The sequence below is a fragment of the Quercus lobata genome, chromosome 6 (assembly GCF_001633185.2).
Source record: "Quercus lobata isolate SW786 chromosome 6, ValleyOak3.0 Primary Assembly, whole genome shotgun sequence".
Lineage (NCBI taxonomy): Eukaryota > Viridiplantae > Streptophyta > Magnoliopsida > Fagales > Fagaceae > Quercus > Quercus lobata.
The window spans coordinates 22,345,391-22,365,611 of NC_044909.1; the positions used below are offsets into that span (position 1 = coordinate 22,345,391).

Here is a 20,221-nt window from a genome sequence, read left to right on the forward strand (position 1 = left end):
TTCACCTAGGAATTAATGGGAAGCTGATTAGAGCTAAAACAAAAATTCAGGTTCGTTGGCACCTTCCTCCTCTTAGCTGGTTCAAGTTGAAAACAGATGGATCTTCATTGGGGAATCCCGGTTTGGCTGGCAGAGGCGGTATAATTCGGAATGATAAGGGAGAATGGGTCAAAGGATTTGCACGAGCTATCAGGTCTACAGCAAGTGTTGCTGCAGAACTTTGGTCCCTTCGTGATGGCATTCGCTTGTGTATTACTCTTAAACTTCCAGCGGTTGCAATTGAGCTTGACTCAAAATTGGTTGTGGATCTTATGAAGAAGGAAGTAGATCATCCTAATGGTATTGATGTTTTGGTGGCTGATTGTAGGAAGTTTTTGAAAGATATTCCTCAAGTTAGGATTAGACATTGTCATAGAGAGGCAAATAAATGTGCCGACACCCTTGCTAGACGAGGTGCTCTCCTTAGTCAAGATTTTATCATTTTTCTTGCCCCCCCTTCTGATGTAACTCTCCTGCTCAGCCTTGATTCGGCTGGAATGTTGTACAATCGCTTTGTTCCCTCTGTTTTTGAGGCCGGTTAGTTTTGTTAAGGAAGCTTCCTTTTAACCCAAAAAAAAAAAATAAAAAAAAAATAAATTAGCCAAGACGGAATAGATGATAGATGGTTTAGTCTTTAAGTGCACCTGTTTATATAGCAAAACAGAATACTCTGGCCAAAATGGAAGGAAATTCAAAAATTGTTGGAAACTTTGGCTAGCATTAAGCTTTGCTGAACCAGAAAGACTATGCTCATATTTATACCTGACCTGGAGGATGCCCATCATCATTCCATAACTAGATAGAATCCCCTTTCTGCAGCCTGTACTTCTGAGAAGACCTAACAATACTTCTTGATTGAAAAATTTCCTCCAGCCCAAAAATACTTTATTGTGGAATAGAGCAAACCAGTTATAAGAACGTTTGGGGTGCTTCCCTACTACCAAGTACAGGAACTGAAACTCACTGTCTTAAACAAGTCCTACCCTTTTCAGTTTTCACCTCTCCTGCAACTAGCTTTCTGCTCCATCCAGCTTTCCAAATGCTACCCCAAAGTCCCCAACATTTATCTAACCAATTTCAGCTAATTTCAACTCTTTTAGAGCCTCTGCCTCAATGTTTTACATGTCTAGAGTAATGTTTATTTCATTTTCCTTTCTTTTAAAATCCTGTGCCAGATGTAAGGGGCAAAAATTATTAATCTAAGGGGGGACGGGAAGAAAAGAGGAGTGTAACCGACTCAAAAAACCGCCTGTCATTATTTTATAATCACATCACTCAAATGTCCATCAAGTTGCCAAGGGTAACACGTCTACAAAAATGACATGAAAGAAGTTATCCCTAAAGCATGTGGGTAAATGCACCATAAGCAGAACAATTCTTGAAATGCCAAAATCATATTTGTTTCATTTCTCAGGCTTAAGCCCCAAATTGTTGATCTCAAATACAATAGATATGGCCAGTAATAAACTGAAAAACCACCGATGCACATTACAACCTCTCATATTTGTCTGTACCAACATCTTTCTTTAATTTCATATCCAACAAATGTCCCAGTAACCTTTGATAGAAACATAAAGCAATGATAGCAACAAGGGACATTATTTATTGTCATCAGTCAAACAATTGACAATTGAATTTACCAATCAATGGAAGGCCTCTCAAAACATACCTCATTTCCTTTTATAAAGAATGGCTTTATATTGACTCAAATATACAGACTACTACCTCTGATGTATAACCAAAAACAATGGCTGGTGGGCGGGTGAGGGATGACAAAAACAGAGCTGAAAGGACTTTACCAACAGCTATTCGGACTTGCATATTAAAGAAGCTTGCTGGTTCTTCGTCTTGATGGCCCTCCAGGAAAGAGCTTCATGATCCATCCTAAGACCCTTTCCACCACCTAAAAGATCAAAAAAAAAAAAAATTTAAAGAAAATAATAATAATAAATAAGGAGAAACATGAGATTTTAGCTTCCAATTAAAATGCCAGGGAACTGTTCAATAACATATAAAAAGTTACTGCAATGCCAAATTATTTTATATTCCTCTTATTTGTAACAATGCTCTTGTAATATTAAGAGGAAGTTAGCAAGCTCTCAAATATGGATAATAGAGGCCCAAGAATAGAAATAAATAAATAAATAAATAATCATAGGTGCACACACACACAAACTTAACCAGCCAACAGGGTACTAATCTATGAAGCACGGGTGCGTTTCGGGACTCGGGTGCGGGTGCGGGTGCGGGTGCGGGACTCGGCAATTTTTGAAAAAGTAGGATGCGGGTGCGGCGGGACTCGGCGATTAAAAAATTATTAAAAATATTTTTATTTATATTTTCTATATATTTTTACTATTAAAATATTCTTAAAAAACACATTAATATACTTGATTCATAAAACAAAGAAAGAAGAAGGCAAAAAACACATCTGAGGTCAGAATTTCGGCTGCTCCGGCGAGTTTTAAGGCCAATTTCGGCAGATTTCGGCCGATTTCGGCCGATTTCGGCCTGTTTCGGCCGTATCGGTCGCCGGCCGATACGACCCGATATGGCCGATACGGACCGATTCTGGCCGAAATCGGCCCGATTCGGCGCGAATCGAGCCGCGTCGGCGCGAATCCAGCCGATTCGGCTCGAATCCGAGAAAAAAAAAAAAAAAAAACTCAGACGCGGCCGGACTCGCGGTCAACCGCGTCGGACGCCGCGTCCCGCGTCGCGCCGCGTCGGACTCGGGTGCGCCACCCTCCCAGCCGCGTCCGTGCTTTCTAGGTACTAATCAAATTATAGAGAGAGAGAGGTACCTCATCACCCTCATCTGCATATGGTGTGTTCTCATGCATGATACGAGAATCAGGTTGTCTAGTAGGAATATTCTCATTGGCCATACTTTGAGCAGTCAAAAGCTCTAGTCTTTGAGTTTGAGCTTCAAGTTTACGGGACAACTCCTTGTTCAACTCCTTCATTCATGAAAAACAGAAATGATAAGTTTTCAATACACAATATTCAGTTAATACCTAAACAAAACATTGATTTTAGGTATAGGTATGAAAAACTAACTGAATAATTATTCAATAATATAACTTTAAACACATTTTCTACCAGAAAACTTTAAAAACATAAATCATGCCATTTTAAAAGTTGTTTTGAAAATAATGACTTGAAACCTTGAAGGATATGAATTATTTGGCAAAATAGAAATTTGATATATTAAACGAGTATTAGCCAACCCCCCCCCCCCAAAAAAAAAAAACCACTACTTTTAGCGTGCCACAGCAATCCGTAATCAGGTAACAGATTAATTATGAAATTATTGCATTCGCTTTAATTGAAAATAAAGACTCAGGCTTCGAAACCACACCCCATCTGGGGCCTAATTTAGGTGTGACCAGAACTTGGTAATGACCCTTGATTCTAACTGAGAACAAAAGCGTCAATGATATGGATGACAAAAAAGGATAAGCTTAGCCAATACCAAGCCAATGACAGAAAATGTTTAAATAAGTTGAATTATTATTTAGATATATGTGTATATATATATATATATATATATACACAGAGAGAGAGAGAGAGAGATGTGTGTGTATGATTCCGATAAAAGGGATAAGACAGTAAGGGGTTTTATAAAGTTTGAAAAGAAAGTGGGGTACAGTCATCAAAGGATTAGACAGACACGTACAAGCACAGTGGCACATATTATGTAATGTGTTACATGTATGCGTAATGAATTGATGTGCTCCCCCACATCCTTTCTTCTTGAAAATTCGCCATCTTAACAAACCTTACCCCCCCCCCCCCCTTTTTCCCCCTCATGTTCTATTTATATAACCAAGCAACTAATGTTTATTGGACTTCGATAGATTATTGATTTGACTTTGAGACTTCCGAGTGTTATACACATGAACCGTGATTTACATTATTTGTTTCAAAATAAGTTAACCGGGGGGGGGGGGGTGGGTGTGGTTGGGGTGGTGGTGGGAGTTTCAAAATAAGTTTAGAGATTTAATCCAGATACACATTGCAGTTTTTTTACCAAGTATCCAACAATATGACTACAATCCAGAACATTCTGAAACTTCTATCTGAAGACACCAAAATAACACTCAATACCTACATGACGCAATTACAAACAGCAATATAAAAATTCAATTAAGATTAAAAATTTATTTACCTTCAGCTTGGAACAATGAGATGACTCGGATGTCAAAGCTTGCATCAATTCCTCTTTCTCCAATGCTACCTGCAGCAAGAAAATCCCATGCTCTTGTTAGGTCTAAACAGATTATTAAAAAAAGATTGACAAAATCCAATGAAAGAACTGGATCTCAAAAACAATCACAAATAACTAGCAAGAAATTGACCATCTCCAAAAATGAGGGTTGGATAATACCTCAGAAATTAGTGCATTGATATTTTGAATCATTCTCATCTGATCAGAAGGAATATTCACAGATGAAAATTCAAGAGTTGACTGCCCATTATCAGGCAGCAATGAAATATTGGAGGCCTCACTTTCAAGAGAAGATGCAGCTTCATGCGTTTCATGGATGGAAGCATCTGTAATATAATTAAATTAAATTAATGTAGGAACGCCCAAAAAGAGAAAACTGAATATCATTTAAAATGAACGGTATTTTAAGAACCAATCTAGAACAGTACCCCATAATCACTAGTATAATTACATAATTTTCTGACATCCAAAATTTGTCAGTGAGGAAAAAGTAATTAGTTGGCATCTACACAAATTATAAACAACTTTAACTGTAACCATTAAGAACAATTTTTGATTTGTAACCTGACCTTACGGGAACCAGAATGGGATGGCAACTAGGCCTGATATAGTTTATTGGTAAGTTACGCACCCAATGGGTCTTAAACTTGATCTCACCCTTCATCACATTATTATGTGAGGAAAAGCCTTTGAGCTAGTGGCTCATTGGCCACCATATTTTTTATTAAGACCATTATTGAAATTTTTTTAAAGCTGCCACAAATTGATCTTACCTAAGTCTTCTGTAGAGGTAGACATATCTCTCTTGATAAGAGGACTGTTGCTAATATCAATAGACTTTGCACTTGTGGAAGCTTTCCGCAGCTTAGACTGCAACAGCTTTTTCTCTGTGTCAGAGAAACAAATTAGAGTCAAACATTGGAAGCATATTTGATATCCACATACGTAATATGTGACAAAGTCAATTTATCTCACCACCAATTTTCAAAGACAAAATAACAAAAACTTGAACAATTTAGTCATGTTTCAGTGATGAGAGTTCTGGAAGTTTGATAAATCAAAAATCAGAAACCTGCACTACTAAGCTTTTGGACCATATAAAAATAATACTAAAAAAAAAAAACTGGAATTTCTGCTCCTTGGATTTCAAGACAGTCGGCAGAGCAAGAAATGATACAATAATTGAAGAAAAGTTTCAGATGTTCCATAATTTACAAACAAGCTAAAGCACAAATTCTTAATTGGGTTTTAGTAGTAAAAGCTAAATTTTCCATAAGCCATTGTCACTATCGAATCATCAAAAAAAAAAAAAAAAAAAGTAGTAACAGTTAAATGGGAGTTCAGACACAAAGATTGTAGATTACTGAAATGATCCAATTGCTTCCTTATCATCCCCAACACCCCCTCCCTCCCCCCAAAATCCCCCAGCCCCCTCATTCCCCCAAAAAAGAAGAGCACAAAAGCAAATTATTCTAGGTTTTGTTTGTTCCATGTGTAATAAGGCCACGTTTGGTTTGCTATGTTTTCATCACTCATCACTCAAATTTTGTGGGCCCCACCACTTGGGTTATTGTTTGGTTTGATTTTTGTTCTCAATTCTAATAACTCATTACTCAAAAAATGAAAATGAGTAATGAGTAATGAGATATGAGAGCAACTTTTGGGAGTCTTCAAATTTTAGGAAAGTTAAGTGGCATTTTTGTAATTACTCAACACCAATGGGACCCACTCCATCGTCGTCTCCATCATGCCAGGTGAAATAAATGAGCACCAACGGCTCTTTGGGCAGCAGATGCAGCACTTAACTTGTACTCTAACACACTGCCTCTATAAAACATCAAACCTATCTCATTTCTTCATATTCTTCACCTAAAACATGACCCTTTCTATTCTCTTTTACCTGATATGAGTTCAAAATTCAAGTCAACCTCCTTTATACAGTAATTACTAGCACGCCAGTTTCTTTGCAGTGAGATGCATATTAGCACTATTATTTATATCCTTACACTAAGTGACATTCAAAAAGGGTATGGACGTGCAGATGTCTTGACCAAGTTATGAACCTTGAAGTGCTTACATATTTGCATATAAAATACTCATGTTTTCATGGTGTTCTCTTTTTTGTTTATTGAATTCACCCCAATATTACAGATCAGAGAAAACCCATAAACATGTGCATTGATCAAACCCATAAACATGCGTATTGATCAAACCCACAACCATGCTCATCCACTCATAAATCCACAAATTTCTTCCCCCAACACACATAAGACCCAGAAGTAAGAAACCCACCAACCCCTTAAACAAGAGAGAGCGTGAGAGAGGGAAGGAAGAGAGAGTACCCACTTGAGGAAATCCACACTACAGGGGAGAGAAAAAGGGCTGCCAGTCTAGGGAGAGAGAGAGGCTGCAGATCTTTGGGTTTGGGACGGAAGATTCAATGAGCTATTGTGGGTTTCAATGGCTTCCTCCTTCAGTTCATTTGGGTTTGTTTGCTATTTGAGGTCTGTGGGTTTTGAGCTTCTTCCCTCGTTTCTTCTTTCTTCTGAAAAGTGTAAGAGAGAGAAATGGAAGACGAGTGTGGGAGAGAGAAGTTCACACAGGTTCTTAAGGCAAGAGGACTATAGCTGTTCTGAACCAATCAAACTAGTGGGCTCCACCATTTTGAGTTAAAGATGTTGGAAATGAAAGCCAAGTTTTGAGCCAAACACAATGGGAGTGAGTTTAGAGAAAAATATGAAATGAGGATATGAGATATCAGTTAGAGTTTTGAGTGAGTAGTGAACCAAACATGGCCTAAATTTTCCAAAAAGTGATTCCCATGTTTTCAGATATTTGATGAATCCTGCTAGTCAACAAAAAAAAAACTATATCATCAACAGAAAATCACACCACCCTTAAACAGAAAATGGTTTACGCTTTTTGAAAGTGTAAACCATTTTCCCTACCAAGCCCACACCCCTTTTGCCACCATCACCTGTCTCCTCCCCTCTGCCATCACCACCATCGCTGCCAAAACCACTACTGCCTCCAGACTTTTTGTGAATTTTTGTTGGTTTTGACATGGATTTTTTATTTTTGATAAGAAAAAAAGAAAATTTTATTGAGAAAAGACTACTTCATGAGCAAAGGACATGAAGGAGCCAAAAAAATTACAAAAGATTATGTATGAAAATACAAGTCTGAAAACGTTGCAATAGAATCACAATGTGCAAAGCCCCATCCATGAGACCAATCAAATAAAGAGCTAAAAAAATTTCTAACAACAGACTCCCGTACACTCCGCATCTTCATATGTACACTGATTTTGTTCCCTTTAAATAGTCCACTTCATACATATGGAAATTTTCAATGCAACCAAATACTAGAAAATTATTTTCAGCGTAACAATCAAAGAACGGAAAACAGATCACTTTTCATGAAAATATTCTCTGCCAAAGAAAACGTTTTATGCTGAAACAAATGAAGCCATATAGGAATGAAGGCCACTCTACCCACCTTTCTGATAAAATAAACTACATATTAAAATCAAAAGATAAATAATAAGAATCTGCACAGAAAAACACAAACGCATTCACACCTTCTTGAAGAGCATCAATAGTTGACTGCAAATCCTGGCGATCTTTCTCTAAGCTAGTCATTTTCTTTCTGCAAAATTATTCAGTATAATCGTTATTTCTGGAAACCCATCAAATTTCTTACCACATGAAGAGGAAAAAAAGTTCCCAAAGCATTAGGAGAAAGAGAGGTCCACTTCAACATTTCAATTGAAATAAATCTATGATTTACCCCCAACTAAGGGTTCAAGGGATACCCCAGTGGTTCCAGCACCTCTTGTGGTCCCTGGGCACTAGGGTTCGAACCCCCACCAAGAGCCCTCCCCCCCTATTTACCTAAAAATATAAAAAGAAAAATTGGAGATTTACCCCTAACTAAAAAGAAAGACCTTGTGATAGGGTGTTTTATAACTAGCATCAGTTTTAAGTCCCAAAAGCAACTTGCAGTAAGAGCTAAATAAGAGTGTAATACATATTTAAAATATTAAAATAGACACCATTAGCAACAGCCCTCCCTGTAGACACCAAGGTAATGGCCTTCCACATACACAACCAAATAAAACTATCTCCAATTGCCTCCGATCACAATAAGAGCACATCCCAACAACTCTATACCGGATTTCATAAAACTTCTTTTTAAGAATCCCAACAATTCATAAACTAGCACACTTTTTTTCTTATATCTCACTAATTTGTGATTATTCATGAGCATCACAGAATTAGAATTAATTTCTAAATTCATAATTCCCAGAATTTTATGTATATTTAATAGATATTATACCAACATTTCCATGGCTTTGGATAATAGTGTCCATATATGAGAAAGCCAATATAAACAGAGACCATGCAATATTCACAAATATATGTGATGCTGAAATGCATATCGCAGTAATTTGTCTACAGGAAAATTAAAAGTAAAGCATACTTATATGAAGATATTTCTGCTTGTGTGTTCTCCAATTGCCTCCCCAGCTTTAGCTCACTAGATCTTAGTCTGAGTGCCTATATAAATTAAATAGAGAATGATTTTAATGAAATATGGCAGAAGCTCTAAGAAATACTTTCATACCTATTTACAAGAACAAGAAGGATATTGTGGTGCCTTTGGAGGGAGAGGAATAGTAGATGTTTTGAAAATTCTGAGAGATCTATTCCAGACCTCAAGCTTCTCTTTTTTAGAACTTTAAGGGATTGGTTGTTTGCTTTGCAAAATAAATCTTTCCCTTCTTTTATTGTTTTCCTAGACTCTTGCAATTTTTGTATTTGATTTCCTTTCCCTTGTTCACTTCCGGTGCACTAGGGTGTTCCTTTTTTATCAATATATCTTATTACTTGTCAAAAAAAAAAGGTTAAGACATGAAACACCAATATCAAAGAATCAATTTGGTTTTATGCCAGGACGATATACCATGGTTTTATGCTGACCCATGGTTTTATGCTGACGTCTTAAGTTTCTTACTTAAGACGTCTAATGAAAGAATATAGAGAGGACTATAAAGATATTCATATAGCTTTTATTGACCTAGAAAAACCATATAATAGGGTCCCTAGAGATGTTATGCGGTGGGTTTTGGAAAAGAAAAGAGTTCCTCTAAAGTAAATAAAATTGATTAAAGATAGGAATGGCTAGTGTGAGAAAAGTGGATGCATCACAAGTGAGTTTCCTATCACTGTAGGTCTGTATCAAGGATTATCATTAATTCCATACCTCTTTGGACTAATGATGGATAAGCTCACTAAATCGATTCAAGAGGAAGTCCCTTGGTTTTTGCAGATGACATGGTTTTGGTGAATGAAAGTATGAAACTAGAAGTGGAGTTAGTCTCAAGTTAGAAATTTGGCAGGACACTTTAAAATCTAAAGACTCTCAATTAAGTAGGACTAAACAGGATACTTGAAATGTAAGTTTAGCAAAATTAGAAACAGAGATGAAGGGACTGTAACACTGGATAGTGAAGAGATCCTGAAGAGCGAGATTTTTCAATAGCTTGGATTAATAATTCATAAGTATGGAGAAATTGAAAAGGATGTGAATCCTAGGATAAATGCAGGGTGGTTGAAGTGGAGAGGGTGGATGAAGTTGAAAAGCGCAACAAAAGGTTTGTGCAATTGTAGAATACCCATTATTCTACTAAGTTGAAGGGAAAATTTTATAAGACTGATAAGACCAACTATGCTCTATGGTATTGACTGTTGAGCTATTAAGAATCAACATATTCATAAAATAAATGTAACTAAAATGAGAATGTTAAGATGAATAAGTGGAAATACACAAAAAGATGGGATTCAAAATGAGAAAATTTTCTTCAATAGTATCTCCTATTGATGAAAAGATAAGGGAGAGTCATTTGAGATGGTTTGGTCATGTTCAGAGGAGAGCGATTAATGCACTAGAAAGAAAGAGTTTCAATTTGATAAAATAAAAAGGAAAGGAAGACCAAAAATAACATTAGTAGAAGTGGTAAAAAAGAACATGTCAATTAAGGAAGTAATAGTGAATATGACTTCGGATAGAATAGAATGGCGAAAAAGAAAACATGTGGCTGACTCTGACTAATCTATTGAAGATCCATGGTTGACCCAAAAAATTTAGGACTAAAGCTTGGTTGTTGTTGTATAAATACTGCATGGAATGACATTTTCTTCATGAAAAGCAATAGCAAAAACCTAAACATACCAATAAATTTTAATACCTTCTCCTCTAAACCAATAACTTCAGAGGCCAGTAACTTGGCACGTTCATCCGCGGCATAACATTCTAGTTGCGCATTTGCATATTCAATTTTGACCGACTCAAGTTCCACCTGCTGACATCAAAGGTCAAAGGTTACACATAGCAACAAACGCACAAGGCAGATGAACTATAAAGATAATTGAAACAGGTTTTAAAAAATTTGAAAGCACAGTAGCCTCACAAACATCAAAAAGCAGGAAACAAGAAAGCTTGTATCCAATAATAATGCAATCAAATAGCTGTTCCATGTCAGATTTGAGTAAGCAGCTGAACAACTAGAAGTAACAGGCAGCAAATTACTGAGAAATTGATACTAACCAGTTGGGCCTTAATTTCCTCCTGTAAATTTTCCATGTCAGATTTGAGTTGGTTGACGACACCTCTCTGAATAGAATATAAATGGAGAAACAGATGGATTAGAATTAAAATTTGGTACTATTTCTGAAATCCAGGGCCTGTCAGAAACGTTGGAGAATAATAATTTTCAATCAAAAATATGGATCAGCCAGGATCACATGGAAGTATTATAGATAGTCAGACAGGACCTTGATGCCAACCCCCAACCCCCCCCCCCCCCCCACATTAAATGAATAGGTAGTCAACTAATTAAACAAGCTTACTACCAACTGGCAAAGTTTTTTGTCAGCAACTACTTTGCTATCAGCAGTATCATCATATTGGATATATTAGAATGCTGTTACGTCACTAAATTTCTATTACAATGATATTACAGAGCTAAACTTCTTTCTTTGAGGATATTTTTTTAATCTCTGCCTAATATATACATCAAACATGGAATATGTACTATCGCACTTTGTTAATATATACGTAATGAAGTTTTATTGAAGACTTCATGTTCACAATGATGAACACAAAGTATCTTAAAAATTTACAAAAAAATCAAACAGAGGATCTAAAAGAGTTTTGGAACTCAAAGATGGAAGTACAATGCGTAAAACCCCAAGCCCAAAACTAATCAAACAATGTGCAAATCAACAAAAATTGCAATTGATCAAGAGATCTCTCATTATCCTCAAACGTAAGACTATTCCATTCCTTCCACATCAAGCATGCCAACACAAGATTCCATGTATCCAAGGAATGTTTCCCAAACCAAATAATAGAGTTGCTATGGTTGATGGCATCACCCACTGAATCTCAAACATCTTAAAAACTTCACTCCACAAAAACTTAGAAACATCACAATGCAGCAATAGATAGTTCACCATTTCCCTGCTACACTAATGCTAACCAACTAATGAGAAACCCCTCTTGACTACGTCATCAATTGTAAGAGAAAAGAACGACACCCTCTTTGGAGCCTTAATTCTCCATAGTCCATATACTCTTCCAAGAGAAAGAAAGAGCATTGATGTCACAAACAGCCTAAAACTAATGAGTATGTACTATCACACATGCATTGTAAATATGATTTTGCACTTTCATGTAAGTTGCTGCACATGCATTTTCTGCAAACGCCTCTGTTATTTACCTAAAAAGAGACAGGAAATTTTTTTAACACAATTCTGAAATGAAAAGAAACTTTGAAAATCTTTTTTTGAAATAAGTAGAAACTTTGAAAATCTAAAACCACAATGTGCCACATCAATTAATAAAAAAATAAATAATGAGTTTCATCTTCCCATCAGGGAGTATCATTATCCAAATCAAATAACACATATATCTTGTGTTTATGATATGAATGCAAAAGAGAGAACAGAACATAGAACAGAGATTAGCAATGATAGCAGAGATGATGCTGTCACATACAAATTTAACAAGCATGGCATAATTCCACAATAATCATAAATTCAAAAGCCAACCTGTTGATTGTAACTATCTGTCATGGAGGAATTTTCAGCAGCTAAGGACTCCGCTAGAGCTCGTGAAGCCTCGAGAGCTCGTTGCAAAGAGAATTTCTCTTGTGTCAAATCTTCAATATGCTGAATAGCATGAAAAAGCATGTCACAAAACTAATTATAACAAGGCAACAAGCTTGCAAGGTGACATCACTGGATCATTTGATACATACAAAGTTTAGATTATCAACATAAATAGCAGGCAAAAAAAATTAAGCATTATTTTAAACATAAAGAGTATTACGATGAAATATTCATCTCAAAGGTTTTAATCAAGAGTTTAAAGAGCCTTGGGTGCATACTTAACTTTCAGTTTCCAGCAAGCTGACGTTTGTAATCAGAAAATGGCAGAATATCACGTATTTAACCACCCTCTCACAGGAAAAACTCTCCAAATCACTACAATGTGCTCAGGGCTGATACCCATGGATAATAATCAAGTTGAATGATTATTCAGAACCTTCTGCCTTAGATTTTTTTTTTTTTTTTGTTTATTGGCAAGTTACACACACACCCAAGACCTTACCCTCCACCTAGCACTTATATGGGAGGATCTAATTGAGCTAAATTGGCAACCTTCTGCCTTAAAATTTTGCCAGTTTTGTAGTAAAAAATTCATAATCTATTCTCTGAACAACAAGAAAGTCCTTTAAAGAAGTGGCAAAGTGGTAGCCACCATCCCCTTAGTGTTTCATCTTTCTTACTTTCTATTTTACAAACCTTTTTTGCTAAATACAACTCAAGAACCACTATGGTATTGAACCTGTGGTCTCATGAAACACTTAGGAGAAGAATTGCCATTTGGTCCAAAGACAAACCTAGGTGTCTCATCTTCACTGTTTAGGGTAATTATAAGTAGCCAGCTTCTGGAAAGAGTGGAAAAGAGGACAATTAATTAGAACGAGAAGCATTAAATTATAATTTTTTGGCTTGTAAAACTTGCCGAGTTCTCCTAGTTTTTTGTTTAACATAACTCATGGGTTGTGAACTTCTCAGAAAAAAACTTTGGCTTGTAAAACTCACAAGGTTCCCCAAGATTTTTTTCCCCTCGTAGTAAGTAATAAATGTATTAAAAGAAGAAATAGGATTACAGATTATCCCCATAAACATGGGACGCATATAGGTCCTAGAAAGTACAATTTCAAATTTAAATAATCACCAAAAAAATTAAAAGAAAAAAAAAAAGATTCTGTAGGAAGTTATTGAATCCTTTTTTTTAATAGGAAGTTATTGAATCTTAGCACGACCCAATTAGCACCACTCATAGCACCACCAAACAACCCTTTCTACCAAAAACATTTAGCACTCCAGGATTCCTCTAGAATTACTTTTAATACACATGGTGGTTATCCCTCTAGTAATGAAGTATGATAATTGGTTACTTCCAAAAATAGACCATAAAATTAAGTTTCAAACCCCAAATACAACATAATTTATTGAAAAATGGTCCAGTGCATCAAAAGTTTAAATTACACAGCTCAAATATTGATTATGAGCAGCTATTCATTCTAATCGCCGTGGACCCACTCCCCAATGCACATCTATGTTGTTACAATCCCAAAGGGTTTGTGTTAATGTAAAATATATAGCAGAATTCACCTATTTACGTGGGATTTCAAAATAAAAAGGGCAACCACTTCCCATAAATCACTTGAAACGCTTCACATGATCCAGAGACCCTCAATAAATATATATTTGATTGATTAAGGAACTTATCAATCCAGGTAGCATAATTAACTTCAAAATGTCAACACTAGTGCTTTAAATGTCTGAATCAGATAATATAAAAGTAAACATTAAAAATAAAAATAAAAATAAAATAAAATAAATAAATAAAAAAAAAAAAAACCAGACACAAGGTTATGAAAATGCAACAATAGAAAATATGGGTACCTGTTCCAAAGCAGCAAAATCTTCATTTTGTTTAGCTGAATAAAACTCTTGTTTTCTATCAATTCTATTCTCATTAATATTCGGTCTCAGCAAGTCTCCCTCATTGCTAGAATAATCTGAAAAATTCATGGAGTGTTCGACACTAGGGCCATTAGAAGTTTTCAGCATTGGATAAGGCCCCATAGTTTCAGTCTCTACCAATGGCTTTTGAAAAGGAGATGATCCTAAAACATCCGTGCTGTTTGTAATTAAACTACTGGACATAAATGACTCCTGAGGTTCGGTACGTTGAAAGAGAGTCCCTGAAGAAGCTCTAGGCACATTAAGAGAATCAAGAAAAGATGGACGAGATCTCCTAGTAGTTTCAGGTGTGACTGAGTATAGTGGAACATGATTGGAGGAGCTTCTGAAATCAGTACTTAAACCTGTGCCTTCCCATGCTTGCACAGCTGAATTGTTTACGCTAGGCAAAGAACCAGTTGAGCTACTAAGTTTTCTTTCCCCGTAATCGGAAATCATAGAATCATTTACATGTGCAATTCCATTCACATGCTGCCAAGCTTCAGGAGCAGACCCTCTTAGATTAGTAGCTGGCGGAATAGAGTCTACAATGAAAAAAAACCCAAAGACATATAAGGTGAGTTGCTGTGCGTGTGCACTGTATGCACATATTAGTAGATGAAAACACTAGTAATAAAAATTCAAATATTCAAACTACCATCATAATATGAGGATGTATGAGTACCGATCAGCATGCTGGCATCACTGGGGTTACCTTGTGGCAGAGTACCACCAGAATTCTGAGGTGAGATTTTTGCAGTAGAAACGTGAGAATAACTATGATTTGTAACTCTAGATTGCATCAAATAACTGTTATTATCTGTTGACTGGGATTCATCCATCCGATGAAAACTAGATTGGGTAGCAGCAGTATTATCAAAATCTTGACTTGCTTGTGGGCGTAGAAAAATAGACTGATCATTTGTCTCATAAGGAAGTCTACCTTGCACTCCAGTATATATTCCAAACTCATTATTCGGCCCTTCCATTTCATGTCTGTAACTAACATCCCTAGATCCAGCAAACCCTGAAACATCGTATCTCTGAAATTCTTGATTATCTGCATGCTTTTGCACACTATCTGTAGAATATGCATTATAATCTTTCATTGAATACAGAGAACTTGCAAATGTATCATTTGACAAAAAATTTTCATTTTTAATGGGAAAATCAATTGCTTTATTGTCAATGTCAGTCACTGGAGCAGAGGATCCCATAACAATTGTGCCAGGTTCATCAGATGTACCAGCTCCATTGGAATCTGTAAGTCGTACAGGGTCAGTTTCTGCAGGCTGTTTCTCATGGAGGCTAACATCAGAAGCATGAGTTTGGCTAGTGGAAGACTTCTTCGCTCGCTCTGCCGCTTTTTTCTTACGGAACTCCTCTAGCTGCAAGATAAGTAAAGAGAACATGTAACTTTTGACAAACAAAAAAGAAGTTCAAGTCTGATATTTAAGATTGTGATTCAAATTAAAGGGAAATAATCTAAACATATTTGTGAAAATAAAAAATCCATAAACGGGTATATTGTACAAAATATGTCTCACAATGTGCTTAACATTGAATCAATCTCAAAAAAATTGAAGCATTCTTATTCTTCGTATGCATCAATCTTAAGTTAATAGTATTTCAAAATCTGAAATGTAAACATAACAATAATAATGAAAAAAAAATTAAGTATTAGATCTTGATGAATATTTCCCTATTTTCTTCAATATCATTCAAATATAGTTCAGGTCCTCAAGGTGAATTCCTTGAAAGAACTCAATCAATTCTTTCTTATCACAATACCATCTCTTACACAATGATGCCTATCACTGTCTCCCAGGCTCATGGTCATTTTTTTATATGCCTATCATCTTGATGCAGTAAGCAACTCTATTTCAGAAGCAGGCCATTATCCCTTTTATTGATTCGTGTAATAGATTCAATCTTATTCCAGAAAAGTAAATATTCAATCAAAAATCTCCGACACATGGCAGTGTCCCTCTATCTTACACTTAGGTGCCTTTGATCAGCAATAACCATCCAATATAATTTACCTCTTCACCCACCCTAACCCTAATTGAACACAATAACTCAAAAAAAGACTTTAAATGTACAACTGGTACCACCAATAAAGAACACTATAGACCCTCTTAATTTTTCTACTCATGTCTCCATATAATAGGTTATTAATTTTTTGTAAGTAAGATAAACCATTAAAAAGCTGTCAAGAGGGATATCTATATCAACTTTGTTATAAGCCATTGTCTATCCCTACAATGATTAAAATCCATGCTCATTTATTATAAACAAACAAACATTTCAACCAAACAACATCAATCTTAGGCTTTGTTTGGATGAGCTTATTTTCACCAAAAAAGAGAGTGTGCAACTTTTTAAAACATCACCTTTTTCAAGGTACAGCTGTACTTTTACACTAATAAAAAAATATGCTAAATAAGCTCATCAAAACGCACACTTAATCCTAGTCCAACAGCAATGGCCTTCCAAAACTGGACTGTTTGTATAAAGAATAGTTAATACCAAAATAAGAGAAGGACAAGTTTGAATATGTTAAAATCTCTACTGAATTCAAGATTAAACTATAATCCTAACACACAAATTATAGCATAGTTGTCTCTCCAGTTCCAAACTCAAAATCCATTAAAAAGATGAAAAGCAACAAAAGGCAATTTTTTATTGTAAGTTACACATGCATCCAATTAGTTTTGAACCAATGTCTCACCCTCCACCCATTCTTTATTGGGAGGAGGAAGTGCCATTTGAACCAAAACTCATTGGCAACTTTAAAAAAAAAAAAAAAAAAAAGAAAAAAAAAACCCATTCTAACAAATTAATTTACATGCAACATTTAATTTAGAATAAATACATGTGGCCGACCTTGTGGTATGTTGAGGATCCATGGCCGACCCCAAAATTTTGAGACTAATTACCACCCCATGCTATGCCCTTAAAACATGAAAGACCCTGTGGGTTTGGTTTGCAACACCTAACACTCATGTGCTTAGATACGTTAATTAGTTTGGGTAACTTCAATAGAATTTGATGATATCTCAAGTGCCAGCATCACCTACATTGAAAAGCATCAATAGGTAATTTTGGCATTTTCCCCATCATCAAATTCCATTAAAATGAACCAAACTAACGAATCTAAGCATTGGAGAGCAAAGTGATACAAACCATACCAAAGGGTACTTCAGGGTTTTTTTTCCTTAAAAAAAAATCTTCAGCTGCTTGAAATGCATACAAAAGCAGCTATAGAGAGAAAGAGCCAGAGTTGATTACGCATAAATTGAAGGAAAAAAAAAAAAAAAAGAGCTTTGCTTCTAAGCTCACTCAATAAGGTCGATTACAGAGTACCAGAAATCAAAGTCATCTTGATCTCAACGGGTTCTAACGTCTTGGATCGTGTAGATTAGTAACCTCTAAAGCATTCACACACAACAATTCTTGTTGCCCATTACCATTATTCAACAAATAAAGACACGCACACTAAAACTCATGCACAGATTCATATAAAAAATATATATATATATATACATAGAGCAATTGACACAAAGATGAAATTTCAACACCAAGCAATAAACCCAATATGAAAATGTACCTAAACTATTCAAAAAAAAAAAAAAAAAAAACGTACCCGTCGCTTTCCAGCTTCCAATTGCTCCTGTTTCTTTAGCGCCTGAGCCGAGGCCATTTTCGGAGTCCTAAATTCTAAGCCGCAATTCTCATCGCCTCCACATTTCCTTCAGCTAATACAAACCCTAATCGCACCGCGCCGACACATCAGCTCTCAAAAAGCTTTCATCAAAAACCAACCCCAGAGATTGCTGTACAACTCGAATCCAAGCAATTGGAAACGATTAGTTAAATAAATTGGGAATGATCAACGGTCGGTGCGTAACGGTCAGAATATTTTCAAAAATTCGAAAGGAAATTTTATAAAGTACAACGAAAACCCTAATCTATAAACATGGAGGGACGGAGGGAGGGATTGTCCGATCTGATCGGAGAGAAGGAGAGCTGTCTGTGTAAAAATCCTTTGGTTCTTTCTAGCAGATCTCCTCGCTTTCTCTCTCCTCTCTCTCTCTCTTGCCGTGCGTTTTTCAATTTTTGAGTTTTTTTTTTTTTTTTGAATTTTTTTTGGTGGGTGATAAGTGATAGAGCATTACCTGGCGTTACATTCCAGTGACGTGTGGAGGATTTGACAATTGTTTTTTTTATTTTTGATTTTTGATTTCTCTGTGCACTTGTCGTTAGCTAATTGATGGTGGTTGCGTATAGGAGCATCACATACACGTGACAATTTTTTTTTTTTTTTTTTTTTTTTTTTTATGGGCGACACATGTGACAATTGATAATGAACGCAACACAAAGTGAATGATGGTCAACTTGGGTTTTGGACATTGGACTAAAATCCCACTTAAGTTTAGGAGTATTTTTTAAGAAGGCAAATGAACTTAAAAGTATTTTTTAAGAAGGCAAATGTTAATAAGTTAAAATAATGTGAATCTCACTTAGTAAAAAAATTAAATAAATAAGAGAAATGGTATAAAGTTGACCTTAAAATCTATATAGTTGACAAAATACTGACATAAAGACAATAATTATTACACAAAGTACACAAATTTTGGTATAAAATTTGGTGTTAGCCCGTTAACACAACCTTTTTAAGAGAAGCATTATACCTTTCCTCGTTATTCTTAAACTTCATTCGGATCCCTTGCTCCCGTAAGCTTGGGCTCAACAAGTAGGGTATTATTATAATCACACTTAGTGGAAGATGCCAACATAGGTTGCCTTCCTACCCATTTTTCGTTCATAAAAAAAATAAATAAATAAAATTTTGATTTTCCTTATTTTGATTTTTTTTCTTTGTTATATAATAATTCGTATAATGCATGAAAATATTTAACCTAACAGAAAAATATTTTTTTTCTCTTTTTTATTTTTTTGTCTAAATATGAAAAAAAAATGTTTGGAGATGTGTCAATTGAGTTACAAAACTATTGACTCTAAATATAAAATTTAATAATTAATAATAATAATTACCATTAGGATTACATCCTCCGAAACTTCTTAAAGCCAAACCTAAAGCTCATAAATGTTGTGGACACCACACTCTATTTGAGACAAATAAATTTGTTTCATGTAATTCCTTATTTTTCCATGTTGAAAATGCAATTTTTAGATTTTCAAGACTTAAATTGATATTTTAGTAAACAAATTGAGGCTAGACAGGATACGATATCGACATATGCAATTTTATCTCTTAGCTAAAAATGAGCAATGTTATTGCTACTGTCTACACCAAAAACCAATTGGTGTCTTGGTTTGATGATAAAGAGCTATTATCAGTAGCGGATGCCATAGGTTAAAACTCTTTCAAAAAAAAAAATGAACCATCTGAACATTAGCGAGAAAGACTAAAATCTTAATAACCTAAACTCAAATTCTCAAATTTCAATTAAAAACCAAAACTTAAATTTCTCAACAACTACAAATCATTCAAAGACACAATAAAATTCAAAAATGAATTGAGCAATCAAAAAACAAAACCATGAATCAAGAAGAAAATTCTCAAACCCAAACTCAAATTACCCACGAAATTTAAAAAAAAAAAAATATATATATATATATATATATACACACACATACATACATGTGTGTGTATATTCTTCAAAAGCTACTTCATTTCATGTAAAACATTTGCAAGCTGCTTTCTATGCTAAGAGTAGAACCTTGTATCAAAATTTAAATAAAGAAAAATTAACCTCAAACTGAAAATTTCCCTAATTCCAAATTCCTACAATAATTAACATAGTCAACATTATCCATATAA

The 20,221-nt window shown here is 35.2% G+C and overlaps 1 protein-coding gene and 1 long non-coding RNA gene across 6 annotated transcripts; one reads left to right on the plus strand and one right to left on the minus strand.

Annotated features, from left to right (window-relative positions):
• Positions 1-1,417: 1,417 nt before the first annotated feature.
• On the minus strand, positions 1,418-18,511 carry LOC115994433 (protein BLISTER). 5 transcript variants are annotated; one of them, XM_031118588.1, is made up of 13 exons: positions 18,020-18,511; positions 15,089-15,761; positions 14,314-14,918; positions 12,385-12,504; positions 10,880-10,945; positions 10,521-10,634; positions 8,753-8,829; positions 7,851-7,918; positions 5,044-5,157; positions 4,430-4,596; positions 4,211-4,279; positions 2,844-2,999; positions 1,418-1,942 (listed from the first exon to the last, which is right to left on the minus strand). In XM_031118588.1, exons 1-13 carry the CDS (start codon positions 18,074-18,076, stop codon positions 1,862-1,864), a joined length of 2,367 nt encoding a protein of 788 aa, XP_030974448.1. In that variant the 5' UTR covers positions 18,077-18,511; the 3' UTR covers positions 1,418-1,861. The 5 variants fall into 5 exon arrangements, with proteins under 5 accessions (XP_030974448.1, XP_030974447.1, XP_030974445.1 ...); XM_031118587.1 differs by having other exon boundaries at positions 15,059-15,761; XM_031118585.1 differs by having other exon boundaries at positions 15,032-15,761.
• Positions 1,950-2,930, plus strand: LOC115994435. The gene is made up of 2 exons (XR_004093210.1): positions 1,950-2,231; positions 2,812-2,930. It is a non-coding gene; the product is annotated as an uncharacterized LOC115994435 (long non-coding RNA).
• Positions 18,512-20,221: the final 1,710 nt, after the last annotated feature.

Excerpts from the sequence above, each read along its gene's own strand:
- LOC115994433 (XM_031118585.1), bottom strand. The coding sequence starts at position 18,076 with ATGGCCTCGGCTCAGGCGCTAAAGAAACAGGAGCAATTGGAAGCTGGA. Across the intron at positions 4,280-4,429 it reads TCAATGCACTAATTTCTGAG|GTAGCATTGGAGAAAGAGGA; the intron begins GTATTATCCAAC and ends TTCTTGCTGCAG. Across the intron at positions 1,943-2,843 it reads ATGCAGATGAGGGTGATGAG|GTGGTGGAAAGGGTCTTAGG; the intron begins GTACCTCTCTCT and ends TTGATCTTTTAG.